The sequence below is a fragment of the Homarus americanus genome, unplaced genomic scaffold, assembly GCF_018991925.1.
Source record: "Homarus americanus isolate GMGI-L3 unplaced genomic scaffold, GMGI_Hamer_2.0 scaffold32871, whole genome shotgun sequence".
In the NCBI taxonomy this organism is placed as follows: domain Eukaryota; kingdom Metazoa; phylum Arthropoda; class Malacostraca; order Decapoda; family Nephropidae; genus Homarus; species Homarus americanus.
Genome location: NW_024748870.1, coordinates 2,743,689 through 2,759,976, shown reverse-complemented (window position 1 = coordinate 2,759,976; position 16,288 = coordinate 2,743,689). Strand labels below are relative to the sequence as shown.

General features: G+C 43.7%; 1 protein-coding gene across 1 annotated transcript; it reads left to right on the top strand.

Annotated features, from left to right (window-relative positions):
- Positions 1-1,208: 1,208 nt before the first annotated feature.
- Positions 1,209-12,914, top strand: LOC121853130 (acetylcholinesterase-like). Its single transcript, XM_042347072.1, has 6 exons — positions 1,209-1,269; positions 5,626-5,768; positions 6,179-6,331; positions 9,996-10,159; positions 10,787-10,944; positions 11,484-12,914. The coding sequence occupies exons 1-6, from the start codon at positions 1,209-1,211 to the stop codon at positions 11,597-11,599; spliced, it is 795 nt and encodes a 264-aa protein (XP_042203006.1). The 3' UTR covers positions 11,600-12,914.
- Positions 12,915-16,288: the final 3,374 nt, after the last annotated feature.

Here is a 16,288-nt window from a genome sequence, read left to right as displayed (position 1 = left end):
TGAAGCTGGTTTCCTTTCAGTTTATGTTGGCTGCAAATTCTAGAACCTAGAGCTGTGAGGAGACCTAGAATGTGAGATGGGCCTATCTGCAGGTACAAGTCTATCAGTATGACCAGTTTGTTGTTTTTTCAATTGTAACTATAGTTCTGGTCAGTACTCAGGTCGTCAATGACAGTTGTGTAAGTCAACGAGTGGAGGCCAATGTGTGATTTTTCTAAAGCTCGGATTTATTTAACAGTGTAGAGTCAGCATTTGTTTAAGATCAGAGTCTTGCTATCAGTCTGGATCGATGTCTGAGTGGCAACTTGTTGGTGTAGGTCACAATTCCAGATTAGCTTCTTAATCTTCACTCTCCTCACTGTGCAACTGCCCTTGCACCTGTGTTCGTGTTGGTGCTGTCCTCTAATGGCCTGCAGGTTAGGTCACACGTTCCTCTCTCTGGAGCCAGTTCTAATGTTATCTGCCACTCTCCAGCTGGTTTCGTGTCATCTTTCTCTGCAAGGTGAAATACCTACAAGCCTTTATCACAATTTTTTTGCAGCTGGGTAGTGTTCCTCCTTCACCATGGCAGGGAACAACGTAGAATCTCCAACTTTCATGAACACTAGTGTCATCCCGCCTCCCCATCAAAGAACAAACCAATTGATTCCATTTTCTCTTATCATATCAAACTCATCTTCTGGAGTTTACTGACAAGTTTCTTACCAGAGCTCCTCCTTGCGTATGATCTATCACCCAGGTGATTAGACATCATCAGGTGTTATCAAACCACCGTCAACCCGACGCTGTTGCTATCTCTGATTTCGTTAGAAACCGGTGTGATTGTCACTTTATGCTGTGATATACTCCGGGATATCGCTTCCTATTTCGAATCTTATGCCTGGAAGTTTGGGATCAGTGTTATTTTCTGGGTTAAGACGTCACCCATTCTCTGGTCAACCTCCGGATCAGCCATGGGGAAGTCATTGGCTCTGAATCAACGGCTCAATCATCGGCCTTTTACTCACCCTAGGCCTTCTCAGAGTCTCTTTCCTCAACGCTCTCTTCTCCTCTTCTGTCTCTCTGTGGCAGCCTCCTGTCTCTTAGACTCCGGAATATCTGGCTACAAAGAAATCATGAGAGCCCTATACGCCAGTCTTCTCTCTCTGTGCTGACAAATGCCAGTTCGATCACAAGAATCTTCAGTTCACGCTTGCCAAATACAGGAGATGTGGGCCTCGGATTTGGTCACGGTCATCAAACTCAGGACCAAGACAATTGGGCTTACAAGTAATTATATTAAATGTGGGTCCAGTTGCTTGGCAAAGCTGTCATAACTTTCGTTTCCTCTCCCAAGAGATATCTCTTGCCTTTTTAACCCTGACTGGCAGTCTCTCACCTAATCTTCTTCTGACTTTGTTATGACTGGAGCAGACTGAGCCCAGTGGCAGAGTGTACTGTGCCAAGACAGCTTTGGTCATATCACTGGCATCTCGCATTTGTGTGTAAGTTCTTTGGTTCTTTCACTGGTTGCCTGATTAAAACACCGTATCTCAAGCATCTCTCCAATGTAGGCAACTCCGACTTCCCAGGGCTCTCTCCCAGACTAGATAGTGACTGAGATGGCTGGATTTTGGTTCTCGTCCTGGCAGCAGCCATCACAAGTAGCTATCAGCCCATAAATACTCAGAATCTGAAACAGAAAAAAATATTTATTTATGGTTGGGTTGTTGAAAGTAAAGTCAGAAAGCAATGTTCACTATTTAATTGTAATACTAATGCAGCTGGCACATTGGGTGTGATAAAATTTCACTAAAATTTACCCTAGCAAAGGTTGCAAAATATTGTTGTTATTTTCTGTTTATATACTAAATCTACCAAAAAGTGATGGGCCCATTAGTTTGGCAATCTTCCCTCATAACCCACCCTAATAGGAGTGTGCCTTATTTCATCTCCACCGGGATCAACTGTGGTGCAGATAAAATTGTCCCGAGATCTACCAAAAAAGTGATGGGCCATTAGTTTTAGCTGATCTTCCCTCCTATGACACACCCTAATGCACAGGCCAACCGGCCTATTGCAAACTCCTTATTTTCTTTTGTTCTTATGTTCTTATCTCCTCATCATTAAAAAAAAAAAAAAATAATCACTTTGAGATACACCTGTAAAAAAATTATTATATACATTATTTTTTTATGTAACTACCTGTATATATAAGAGTATTGTATGTTGATATTTTCTAAAGGGATACGAGTCTAAAATAATTCTGTAAACAATGTCAGTTATGTGATGAAATGCCTCGACATTAGGTAAGTTTAGATATAAAATTGTACTTTTTTTTCGTCTTCAACAGATTCTTTTGTAAGACGGAAGCGGTAGCAAAGAGGATTTATCTATATATGTGTGTGGGTGTGGGGGTGTGGGGGTGTTGTGGGGGTGTGGGGGGTTGGGGTATGGGGCGAGGGGTTGTGTTATCGTGGTCGGGGTTTTCTAAATGCCGCCACAGTCCAATTTTCTTTTATATTGGTACTTGTGGACTAACATTTCTGCATAGTAAATGCCGCTTTCTTGTTACTGGATAAGATTCATTCATTCATTCTCTCTCTCTCTCTCTCTCTCTCTCTCTCTCTCTCTCTCTCTCTCTCTCTCTCTCTCTCTCTTGATTTCCTTCTTCTTCGCCAGGTATTTGTGTTTATGTTCAGGTTTGTTTTTGTCCAGGTGTTAAATACCTGTAATATCTTTTGTATACACGAGTACATAATAAAACACTATAAGTCACTATAACCTGTGTATAGTGAACAGACACTATTTCTTCCCCCGCTACTGACGTCAGAATCATTAACGCCTCCTCCCCTCCTCCCTCCCCCTCCGTGACCTCACCCCACCACCCCATCTCCGTGACCTCAATTAACCTGTCCTCCCAACCAAGGTGTAAATATTACCACATTTACCTTGGCCTCACTTGACCTCCCTCCCACCCCCCCTCCCAGGTGTCGTGTGACCCTGGGATTGACGTCACCCGGATTAATTTGTCGTATATGAGCCAAAAGTATAAAAACTACCTGGGCTGATCTTTACACGAAAACTATAAACATAATTAAAAGTTCTTCAGCATCTTGTCGAAAATCTCATTGTCCTTTATCCCAGGTAATGTCCCTCGTCAACAAAGATAATTTACACAACACTAAAAAAAAAAATACAAAAATGACACTAGGTCTATTAACACTTATAGGGACGAGTCTCTGTGGCTGTAAGACGTCCCAATAAAGTCGAACACCTCCGTATGTTCCAAAGAGAGAGAGAGACTGACTAGTATCCGAGGTCGAGAAACAGACTAAAGATCAATAGCTACTTCTCTTCTCCCATACTGCTAGTTCAGATGTAAAGGTCTTTGTCCCATCAAAACCAACACAACGGCTTGTTCCACCCCCCACCCTCCCCGACTACCAGAAGGAAGACCTCATATGAGACACTCCTCGGTCGTCCAGGGAGTGAAGTTACATAAACACCCTTCACACGGAGTACAGCAAAACAGACTTCAATGACCTTGTTCTAAGAATGGGCTCGTCATCAGCACCACCATCACCACCACACCACCACCATCACTACCACCACCATCACCAACACCACCACCAACATCACCACCACCATCACCACCACCACATTTTATAGGTCATGTCACTCACTCTCCAACCAAACTAGACTCATGTCATAAACACTTTCGGTCATCGTGTCATCGTGAAGTGAAGAGGTGACAGGTGAGGAAGGGGTGAGGAGAGAGGAAGGGGGGAGGAAGGGAGAATGAGGGGTGAGGGAGGAGAGGCTATACCTATCTACCATTAACCCTTTGGAGTAGTTGATGAGTGGCCTGGTGTGTGTGTGTGTGTGTGTGTGTGTGTGTGTGTGTGTGTGTGTGTGTGTGTGTGTGTGTGTGTGTGTGTGTCTGTGTGTGTGTGTGTGTGTGTGTGTGTGTGTGTGTGTGTGTGTGTGTGTGTGTCTGTGTGTGTGTGTCTGTGTGTGTGTGTGTGTGTGTCTGTGTGTGTGTGTGTGTGTGTGTGTGTGTGTGTGTGTGTGTGTGTCTGTATGTGTGTGTGTGTGTGTGTGTGTGTGTGTGTGTGTGTGTGTGTGTGTGTGTGTGTGTGTCTGTGTGTGTGTGTGTGTGTGTGTGTGTGTGTGTGTGTGTGTGTGTGTGTGTGTGTGTGTGTGTGTGTGTGTGTGTGTGTGTGTGTGTGTGTGTGTGTGTGTGTGTGTGTGTGTGTGTGTGTGTGTGTCTGTGTGTGTGTGTGTGTGTGTGTGTGTGTGTGTGTGTGTGTGTGTGTGTGTGTGTGTGTGTGTGTGTGTGTGTGTGTGTGTGTGTGTGTGTGTGTGTGTGTGTGTGTGTGTGTGTGTGTGTGTGTGTGTGTTGTACTTCATCTACCTTATTAACATACGAATTCATTCACTATAAATGTGATATAACATAAATATATCCAATTACTGTACATTATGGTGTACCGTCATAGGTTTAGGTTAGGGTTAGGTTTAGGTTTAGGTTAGGTTAGGTTAGGTTAGGTTAGGTTAGGTTAGGTTAATGTACAACCACACGAGTATACATGTACTACTTGGTTGGCTCTAATTGTCGCTGGTGCTACGACGCAAATCAGAATAATAATTATAATTGGTCTACGATGAACAATTATGAAAGGTTAATCACTCTAATTATTTTCTTCATTAGTAAAATGATTTAATTAGCGCCTGCATCCTTAATCGACTATTATTATCTACCTTGTGGAGAGAGAGAGAGAGAGAGAGAGAGAGAGAGAGAGAGTAGTCAAAGTTCAGCCACTCGATATCTGAGAACCTTGAGAAAGTCAGGTTGTAAATATTGTACCGCTATACTGAAGGTTAGTAGCCCGACCACCTGACTGTGTACCTACCATTAACGGCAGTCACCTTGGGCGTGAGAGAGGGAAGGGGGGAAAGGGGAAAGAGAGAGAGGGAGGGAAGGGGGAGAAAGTAAGGGAGTGAGGGATAAAGAGAGAGGGGAAGAGGAGAAACAGATTAAAGGAAGAGAGAGAGAGAGAGAGAGTTGGCCTCCTATCTCGTCCAAAAGTTTCTCTCTTTCTCTCATCCATATTTCAGACATTTTTGAGGTATAATCTACTTTATTAGACAGATAGACATATATAGACAGTCTACCTACGTTATTATCAATTTCTGTCTGTTTGTATATCCGTCAATCGTGCGTGGAATCTTTTATTAATCTTCCTGTTCCATATTTATTTGAGTCTCTCCTCTAAGTCTTCATTTTCTTTCCATTTTTCATTTTTTTTTTTCATTTTCGTTGATTTTTTTTTCTCACGTCAACTTCGATTTATTTAATTTATAACACCTGTCAATCTACCTAGTGCACACCTGTCAATCTACTTAGTGCACACCTGTCAATCTATTTAGAGCACACCTGTCAATTTATCCAGAGTCAACGTGATAACCACACCTATCAACCAACTTAAACCACACCTGTCAACCAACTTCAACCACACCTGTCAACCAACTTAAACCACACCTGTCAACCAACTTAAAACACACCTATCAATCAATTTAGAACACACCTATCTAAAACACCTATCTAAAACACCTGTCTAACCCTAGCACGTGTTTCCTCAGGTACCTTCTTCATGCTGTACGATTTCCTGGATTATTTCAACAAGGACGATGCGACTGAACTGGAACGAGACAAATTCCTCGCCATTATCGATCAGATCTTCAAAGATTGGTCACCTATTGAGAAGGAAGCGATCATATTTCAGGTACGTGGTGGTCTCTCTCTCTCTCTCTCTCTCTCTCTCTCTCTCTCTCTCTCTCTCTCTCTCTCTCCACACACACACACACACCTCTTCCCCCTCTACTTAATTAAATACAATAAACCATAATAAACTTCCTCTACCTGTATTCAATAATATACTTAACCATTATTTCTATTATTCCTATTACATTTTATTTGCTATTATGAGCTATTATTATTGTCTATTATTATATATAAGGCTCCGTTCACCCATTATTTTAGTGTGTCTCTTATAGCAAAAGGTAATAAGACCTATGTTTGTTTGTCCCCATTAAGATCTCCTTCCCCATTATCTCCCAGTTCTCACCAGTATCTCCTCAACCAGTATCACCTCCCCCATTATCTCCCAGTTCTCACCAGTATCTCCTCCACCAGTACACGGACTGGGAGAACCTGGAGAACGGGTACCTGAATCAGAAGGCAGTGGCAGATGTTGTTGGTGACTATTTCTTCATCTGTCCGTCTAACCTCTTCGCTTACCTGTACTCCGAGGCTGGTGGTACCGTCTACTACTACTTCTTTACACACGTGAGTCACCTTGAGTCATTGTTATGTGAGTCACTGTCATTTATAGTTACGTGAGTTACCTTGAGTCATTGTTATGTGAGTCACTGTCATTTATAGTTTCGTGAGTCACCTTGAGTCATTGTGAGTTATAGTTATGTGGGTGCTATGTTTTATGTGAGTCATCTTAAGTCATGGCGGTCACTGTGAGTTATAGTTATGTGAGTCACTGAGTCATACCCAGTTATGTCCTGTGTTGTCCTGTGATAAGGGCGTAGTGACCAAAGGGGGGTGGGGGGAGGGGAGAAGGGGGCGGAGGGGGAGTGGGGGAGGGAGTGGGCGGGAGGGAAGGTGAATCATGTAGGGGAATGAGGAAGAGAGAGGGAAATGGTAATGGAGGAGGAGGGTAGGAGGGGTAGGGAGGGGAGGAGGGGTAGGAGGGAGGAGGGGTAGGAGGGAGGGAGGGTGGGAGGGAGGAGGGTAGGGAGTGGAGGAGGTAGGAGGGAGGAGGGTAGGAGGGGAGGGGGCAAGGTGAGGAGAAAGGTCAGGGGGAGCATAACCGGTGAGGGGGGATAGGGGGGAAGATGTGGGGGCAGGGGTGGGGAAGGTGTAGAATAGTAGAGGGGAGGGAGAGAGGGAGGGGTGTACGTGCAGAGGTGGGAGAGGGAGGAGGGGTGTGTGTGGATGGGGATGTGAGAGAGGGGTAAAGAGGGATGGAGAGGGGTTAAAGACACGTGGTGGAGAGGGTTAAGAGGTGGTGGAGGGTTAAGAGAGGTGGTGGAGAGGGTTAAAGAGAGGTGGTGGAGGGTTAAGAGAGGTGGTGGAGAGGGTTAAAGAGAGGTGGTGGAGAGGGTTAAAGAGGTGGTGGAGAGGGTTAAAGAGGTGGTGGAGAGGGTTAAAAGAGAGGTGGTGGAGAGGGTTAAAGGGAGGTGGTGGAGATTTAGGGGGTGAGGTAGAGGAGGTTAAGAGAGGTGGTGGAGGGTTAAAGAGAGGTGGTGGAGGGTTAAAGAGAGGTGGTGGAGAGGTTAAAGAGAGAGGTGGTAGAGGGATGGAGGACTGAGAGAGGGGTAGAGGGGTGGAGAGGGTTAAAGAGAGGGGTGGTGGAGGGTTAAAGAGAGGTGGTGGAGAGGGTTAAAGAGGTGGTGGAGAGGGTTAAGAGAAGTGGTGGAGAGGTTAAAGAGACGTGGTGGAAGGGTTAGAGAGGTGGTGGAGAGGGTTAAAGAGAGGGTTAGAGAGGGGTGAAGAGGGTTAAAGAGAAGGGTAAACCATGATATTCCTTCACCCTAAAACACTACGTAATGCTCACCTTATTATAAAAACAAACAAAACAAAACAAACAAACAAAAACAAAACAAAATAAAACAACTAACTTGCCGATAATTAACACAAAACCGATTTTTTTTTCTTCAACAACAAAGCTTTTTTTTTGTGGTGATCATTGGCAAATCAGACGAACTTTTTACTTTTTTTAATAGCAAATCAAGCTATCCCCCTCCTCCCCCCAGTTAGAAAATATGTGGGTAAAAATATACCTTAAAGAGATCAAACATCAGAGAATATTATTAAACTATGTAGGAATTTTTTTTTTTTAGGATTTTTTTTTTGTCAGCTACTCAAAACATATGTGTGTGTATATATAGGACCTGGCTGACTCCCATAACACAGATATATTATTTTTACTTATTTTTTTATATAACTCTTTTTAGTGTATTGAACAAGAGAATGGGTAAAATTATATGAGAAATAGTAGTAGTAGTGATAGTAATGGTAGGTAGAGAATAGTGAAGGTAAGAATAGGTAGGGAGGGGTAGAGAAAGACAGTGAAAGATAAAGAGAGTGGGTAAAGAATAGGAGGAGATGAGAATAAGTAGAAAGGGGAAGAGATGGAGGAGTGGATAGGGAGAGTTTGAAAGGAATAGAGAGAAGTAGAGAGTGGGTTAAGGAGTAGGCAGAGAGGGATGGAGAGGGGTGGAAAGGGGTAGAAAGAGTTAAAGAGCAGTCAGAGAGGGGTGAGAGGGATGAAGAGGGCTAAAGAGCAGTCATAGAGGGGTGGAGAGGGCGGAAAGGGGTGAAAGGGTTAAAGAGCAGTCGGAGAGGTGGAGAGGGCGGAAAGGGGTGGAAAGTGTTAAAGAGCAGTCAGAGAGGGGTGGGGATGGGTGGAGAGGGATGGAAAGTGGCGGAGAGGGGCGAGAGGGGTGGAGAGGGGCGAGAGTAAAGCGGTGTACATCAGGAACAAAGGGAAACCAGTCATTTGTATGGTATCCTTGTGTGGGTAGGAGGGAGGGGAGAGTGGCTCTGTTGTGGCTAGTGTGTGTGTGTGTGTGTGTGTGTGTGTGTGTGTGTGATCTCTAGTGCTTCCTTTTATTTATGTATGTATGTATGTATGTATGTATGTTATTCTCACATTGACCGCATCGTCATTAAGTCAACTCTAAAGACGCCTCAAGCCCCTGAGATGTCCAATTCGTCATCAGTTTCGTCAGTATGGGCGGAGAATCCCCCTTTGAGTAGAAGAATAAAGTGGAACGCCAGGCACTAGTGATCGCTCGGGGCAGGTAGCAGGGAGATGACACAGGGGTGGTGATGCAGGGGGACGCAGGGGTGGTATTGCAGGGGTGGTGACGCACGGGGTGGTGATGGTGGGTGACGCAGGGGGTGGTGATGCAGGGGTGGTGACGCAGGGGTGGTGATGCACGGGGTGGTGATGCAGGGGGTGGTGACGCAGGGGTGGTGTTGCAGGGGTGGTGACGCACGGGTGGTGATGCAGGGGTGGTGACGAGGGGTGGTGACGCAGGGGGTGGTGATGCAGGGGGTGGTGATGCAGGGTGGTGATGAAGGGGGTGGTGACGCAAGGGGTGACGCAAGCGAGGGCAGCTTTAGTACGTCGTGTTCCATTATTCGTCCTCTAACACAGGTTGTCCACACCCCCTGCATACCGGCCACCACCTCCGAATTGTACTACGAGATCCCACGGCCCCTAATAAAACCCCTGATTAAACCCCTGATAAAACCCCTGATAAAACACTTAATGATTCCACGGACCCCCTGATAAAATCGTGATAAACCCCTGATAAATTAAACCCCTTATGAAAGCCTTGTAATCTGGGGAATCTACTTTCGTTTTTGCAGCATTAAATATTCCCCCCTGAGAACAACCCGTGACAAAGGTTTACAACACAACTTTAAAGAGAGTCACAACCTAACCTAACCTAACCTTACCTGGCATGAGTCGGTACATCGGTCGAGTGAAGGCTAGTGTGTTTTAAGGTAAATTTCTTCAGTATTAAAAACTAATCCATTAATTACAGGTGTTACAGGTACTAATTACTTCCCACCTACCTACCTACCCCCCCCTGTCCTTCTCCTTCCCCCAGCAGTATAATCTTGTGGATCAACCAATCTTACCTGTAATAATCCTCCCAATCCCCTAAATCCTGGATAATCCTGGTTCGTCTTAAGGGGTTCGTTCACTCACTCTGTCACCTGGTTAGTTCACCAAATCACAGACTGTACATGATTTACATTACAGTTTCCTTCTGCTATGTAGGCTTATGCTGGATTAACTAACCTACCATACCATACCCCATTCCCACCCCTACCCCTCATCTTACCCTACCCTAACCTAACCTACCCTCATCCTAACCTAATCCCAACCTACCCTAACCTAAACATTTTTCTTATGCCACAGAGGACAACGGTCAATCCCTGGGGAACCTGGATGGGTGTCCTTCACGCTGACGAGATTGACTACGTGTTCGGACTGCCCCTCAACAGGTCTCTAGGATACTCAGACATCGAGGAGGATTTATCCAGACGCATTATGGGTTATTACAAGAAGTTTGCCGCCACTGGGAGAGAGAAGGAGATAATAAGAAGAAGAGGGAGAAGAATAGGGAGAGAAAGGAGAGATGGAGAGGGGAGAGAGATATGAGATAGGGAGAAAAAGAGAGGGGGTGTGGTAGAGAGAGAAGAATAGGAGAGAGGGGAGGAGAGTGAGAAGGAAAGGAGATAAAGAGAGGGAGAAAGAGAGAGGAGAGGAGAGGAGGAAGGGAGATAAAAAAGGGAAAAGGAAAGAGAAAAATGGAAGGGAAAAAGTGGGTGTGGTAGAGAGAAGGAAGGAGAAGGAGAGAGAGAGAGAGAGAGGGGAGAGAGAGAGAGAGAGAGAGAGAGAGAGAGAGAGAGAGAGAGAGAGAGAGAGAGAGAGAGAGAGGAAGGAAAGAGGAAAGGATATAGGGATAAGGAAAGAGAAAGAAGAAGAGATGCATAGAAGGAGAGAGAGAGAGAGAGAGAGAGAGAGAGAGAGAGAGAGGGGGGAGAGAGAGAGGAGAAAATAAAACAGAGGAAATAAACTGAAGTCACACCCAACAAGCCACACACCCACACCTCACAAACCACCACCCCACACACCCCACCACCCCACACACCCACAACCCCACACCACAATAAAAACAGCCCTAAGAGTGTCTGGTGTTGTTACAGACGACCAGTGGGTAGGAGGGAGGAATGGCCGCTTTACACACGAGACCAGCCAATGTATTACGAGTGGAATGGCGTCACGACTGGCCTAGGCAAGGGACCCAGGGCAACTGGCTGTGCCTTTTGGAATGAACTGATGCCTATTTTACGAAAGAAACAAGGTAAGTGTGATAATATTTGTTCCTATACGTCAGAAAACATATTCATACGTTTTTTTGTAGATATACATAGATAAGACATGCGTATTTTGTATATTCTGTTGGTTCCTATACGTCAGAATACATACACGAGTACATATACATAAACATACGTATCTTATACATTGTTGATTCCTGTACGTGAGAATACATAAATTTTTTGTAAGTATACATACTGTAGATTCATTTTTACTCATATGTCTTATACACTCTCCTGTTTCCTATACATAAATTATTATGTTTATTATACATATACATAGAAATACACAGACTTGTTTATATACAGTATATTTCCCCCCTTCTCTCTCTCTCTCTCTCACTCTCACTACATAGAGAAACTTTCCTGTCTTTCTTTATATACTCGCAATCAAACCTCCAATCACCTCTCCACCCTCACAAGGAAACCCCCAATCACCTCTTTAACCTCAGAATCAAACCGTCCAATCATCTAACCTCACAAGGAAACCTCAACTTATTAACCAATCCCATTCTCTCGTTTCCAGGTGGCGGCATCTGTGAGAGTGAGATGCAAAAGGCATTGAACTCAGCCTCGATCGTGGGCCCGGAGTCATTAGGCTGGCTTATCAGTTTGTTTACATTCTTCTACTGGAACATCTAATACAGTTACGAGTTGGGGTGTATATTTTGTAATTATTCCATGTCGTATGAAGGTTTGAGAGAGGGATAGTTTGTGTTGGATAGTAGTGGATAGTTCTCCCTACGTGATATGACTGGTGGAGTGGAGGAAAATGCAGGAGTAAATGAGAAAATGGGAAAAATATATAAGATAGAAACATAACGACGCCACAGAAAACGGAAGAAAAAGTGAAAAGGAAATTTTTAGGAGAAACTTAACAAAAAAACCAATACAAAGTTGTTGTTTTTTTCTCGCTGTTCTTGATTAATAGTAAATAGTTAATCTGTGTGTTTAGAAATATACTTTTGTTGTGAGATTAGAAGAAAAATATCATGTTAATTTGATGGCTATTTGACGAGAAATACAAATTTACTGGACTTTGTTGTGGTAGTAAGGATGATGGAACTCACGGGAAAGATTAACATAAACTAACATTGATTTAACCAAAGAGACACACACAATCAGTGACGTGTAAACTGAGTAATAATTGTGCTTGACGGTGAAATTGATGGGAATTAAATGATGATGAAGAAGGTGACGTTTCTGACTTTGTGAACCAGGAAAGTCGAAGCTAGTCCTTGAAGCCGCCAACTCCACCGGCAGAATGATGGACACTGCCAGGATGCTCACCCGACAACCTTCTGTATTGCTTGTGAAGTTATTACTGGATATATAATTTAATAGCTTTGCCAATAACTACGAAGCTATAGTAATTATATGTATCGTATGTAACCCCACACGAGTACGTATTCAGTATATAGTGACGGGTGGTGGATAGTGCACGATGGTGAGTCTTGTTTATTAAGTGAAAGTGAAGTCGACACAGCGAGGGGATTCAAACACTTGCGATGATGACGTCAGGATCGGTGTTTAAGATGATGACGTCAGGATCGGTGTTTAAGATGATGACGTCAGGATCGGTGTTTATGATGATGACGTCAGGATCGGTGTTTAAGATGATTACGTCAGGATTGGTGTTTGTGAGGATGACGTCAGGATCGGTGTGAGGATGACGTCAGGATCGGTGTTTAGGAGGATGACGTCAGGATCGATGTTATGATGACGTCAGGATCGGTGTTTATATGATGACGTCAGGATCGGTGTTTATAAGGATGACGTCAGGATCGGTGTTTATAAGGATGACGTCAGGATCGGTGTTTAAGATGATGACGTCAGGATCAGTGTTTATAAGGATGACGTCAACAGGCACTCCTGCACTTGGTAAGGTAACGTCATCACCTCTGTAAACACATAATTCTAAGAAAATAATTATCAAAACATCTGTATATCGACCCTGTGGATAAAATGGAAACACAATTGAAAAAAAAACCCCACCTGGAAACACATAAGGAGGATATACACTACACCTGTGGGACGAGAGACACACAGGTGATAGAGACAAATTTACCAGGAAACACACACACAAATTAATAATGAAATAAATAAAAGATAATTTGGAGTTTTTGGGTTGTGTTGACCAGAGACACTTACATTAGTCACAAGATGATGACTGCTGTGAGACTATACCAGACCTGACCAGCATTACACCCTCCAACACACACACACACACACACACAAACACACACACACACACACAAACACATTGCTACATCACGATAACAGTTTATGCTCAGATATCATTATTATACTTTAGTGATCAACCTCTCGTTCCTTCATGCTGTTATAATGATTCGTCTTGGGCGCCAACACTAGAGGAAAGGAAGAGTGTTGATATAATATCCGTAAAGTTGTAGAGAAAAGCTGTTTGTGGTAGTCCGTCTCTCACCGTACACGGCTCCTCGGCATATTTCTGTCTCCCCCTCGACCCTACGGAAGGTCTCAAGCCAGTGTCGCCAGGATGAGAGGCTTCAAAGACTGATACCAAACAAAACAATCGGTGCCGGTGGTCAAGTCCACAGCCAGGAACTACGTCATGCCCCCTCTCTCTCTACAGCCAATCACACGTCGGCAGCCAGATATTACGTCATTCGCCTTATGGCTAATCAGAAGTAGGCAGTTGAATACTACGTCATATTTCTTGTAGCCAATCAGAGAAACATGTTTAGTCTTATGACGTTGTATTTTCCTGTGAACTTAATTTTCGACAATTTTCTGTAGAGTTTCTGGATACACTTGATTTACAATGTTCATTTGCATGTCAATAGTAGAGGAGTATTTATTTTTAAGTAAGAGTAAACCTAAAATGTTGGCGATCATTGTATCTTCTTCTTACTTAAACAAATACAACTTTACCGTGAACGACTGATCTCACGTAGGTCTTGTTCACCCCCGGTGGATGTTATCATTAATAGTGATGTGTAAAAAGAAATAATGATAATAATAATAACAATAATAAGGATGTTGAAAAAGAGACGATTATAGTAAATATATATAAATATATATAGATATATAAATATAATTTTTCAAAACGTGTACTGCTGATTCCTCACTCAATGTTTCAAGATAAACGTAATCATTGTTAATACTCTGTGTTTGGTTTAGAGATGTAACTTGTTGTGTACGTGAATTGAGTTTGTTGTTGTGTTCTCTCAGCCTCGGCGAGACGAGACGCCTGCTGCGGTCACTCCCCGGGACACTGAGGACACTAGTGTAGTGTTATTAAGAGAATTTTAATGGACTCAGCTGTTGTAATCGCCTGTTGGTAATCAACATGTATGTCCTTCTTGTCCTTATGTACTCACCTGTCACCCCCCTACCCATTTCCTCTTCCTCCTCTTGTTCTTCCTCTTTCTATCATCAAGGGTCTACCCCCCCTCCCTTTCTCCCCTTACTAATATGTGCTCCCCTTCACAAATGTGTCTTTTACGTCACATATGTTCCTTGTGTCACATGTGTCTCCTGTGTCACCAGGGGCCCCCTACGTCACATGTATCCTCTGAGGTACATGTGCTGCCTACGTCAGATGGGGCCCCTTACGTCACATGTGCCCACTACGTCACATGTGTCTTTTCTACGTCATATGTGCCCCTTACGTCACATGTGTTCTCTCTACGTCACATGTGCCTCGATCCTCTCTAAACTAACAGTATAAAAATTTCCAACATGAGTTAGACGTGGAAGCAGTGTTACAGAAGCGACACTCAGGCAGCATTATCTCAACACACCTGGGGTCATCCACCTCATCTGGGCCAGCCATTACCCTCGATAATAATAGAACTGTCTAACAGGATCTTGCAGCTTTATATAAAACTCAAAACTAACTTAACCAAGAACCAACACCGCCACCTCCTTGGAGTACTTTACAACAGGACTCTCCAGTGTGGCAATTGAGCTTATGATGCACCGTCTTGCACCCGCTTGTCACCGCCCACCAGCCCAAGTTCCAAGCTGGACACCGCACGTTCACCGATACTACCACAACGCTGCGACTTCCCTTCTCATATATTTGTAAACACGAGTCCAGGAGGAGGATTAGAGTGGTATTAGTCCTCGCTGTAGCACCGACCTTCAGCTCATTAACCTGTACTAGTCATCATGCTTGGCTTACCATCAACATAAGCTCACTGACATGTGTTGTATTATATATATAAACCACCACAGCTTCATAGACCCGGTTCTCACCTTAGTTACCTGAGTGTGTGTGTGTGTGTGTGCGCATAAAGTGACAATATAGGTTTCTCTCGTAGAAGTAATGTTCCAAGTTACAATTTTGTCTCAACTAGTGACTAAGAATAAGGCAAACACTGTACTAGCACCATGATCATCCAATAGTTAGCTCACTAGTTAATTAAATAGCTACTCGTGACACGGTACTACCACCACCACCACCACCACCACACCTGTTACAACCCTACTGGACACCTATAGCTTGTCTCTCTCTCTCTCTCTCTCTCTCTCTCTCTCTCTCTCTCTCTCTCTCTCCCACCCCCCCAGTGTGTAGTGGCTAGCCGAGGTTTTCAATACCTATGTGCTTCAGTATTTTAAACCCCCTTCCCATTCCCCCCTTCTCTCTCTTTTCCATCCCCTCACCCCTCTCTCTGATCTCCCCCCCCCTCTCCCCCTCTCCCCCACCTCCCCCTTTCTCAAAACTTTCTGGATAGAGAACAAGATATTTTGTTGTTGTTGTTGTTGTTGTTCAGAATGTAAACATAAACATTTATTCAATTAAACTCCAGTTGTGTACATTGTGTCAGTCTGTCTCTAGATGGTATATAAGATATTTTCCTTCTTTCCCTCCTTCTTTCCCTCCTTCTTTCCCTCCTTCTTTCCATCCATCCTTCTTTGTTTTTTTCCTCCCGGCCACAATCAACTTTAAATAATAACAATAATAATAATAATAATCACCCGTGAATCATGAGTAATGTTTCCGGTGCCTCCCGCTGTTGAGAGACAATAATAAAATGACTTAACACTTTCATCAGAGACTTTTCTTTCGATACAACAATGTTTAGACACTCGGTATTCGCTTAACGTTCATCCGCTTAACGTTCATCCGCTTTACGTTCATCCACTTAACGTACAAGTCTTCATGAATGTATATATCATGTTAAGCGAATACTGACTCTATCCGTATATACATAAGAGATATGTATATGTATACTTTATATTGTATTTGAAACCATCTTTAATTTGTTTCCTGAGGGTTGGCGACCACGGGTCACCACTCCACACGTTAACAATATTGACCATGTTATATGTATGTATATATAT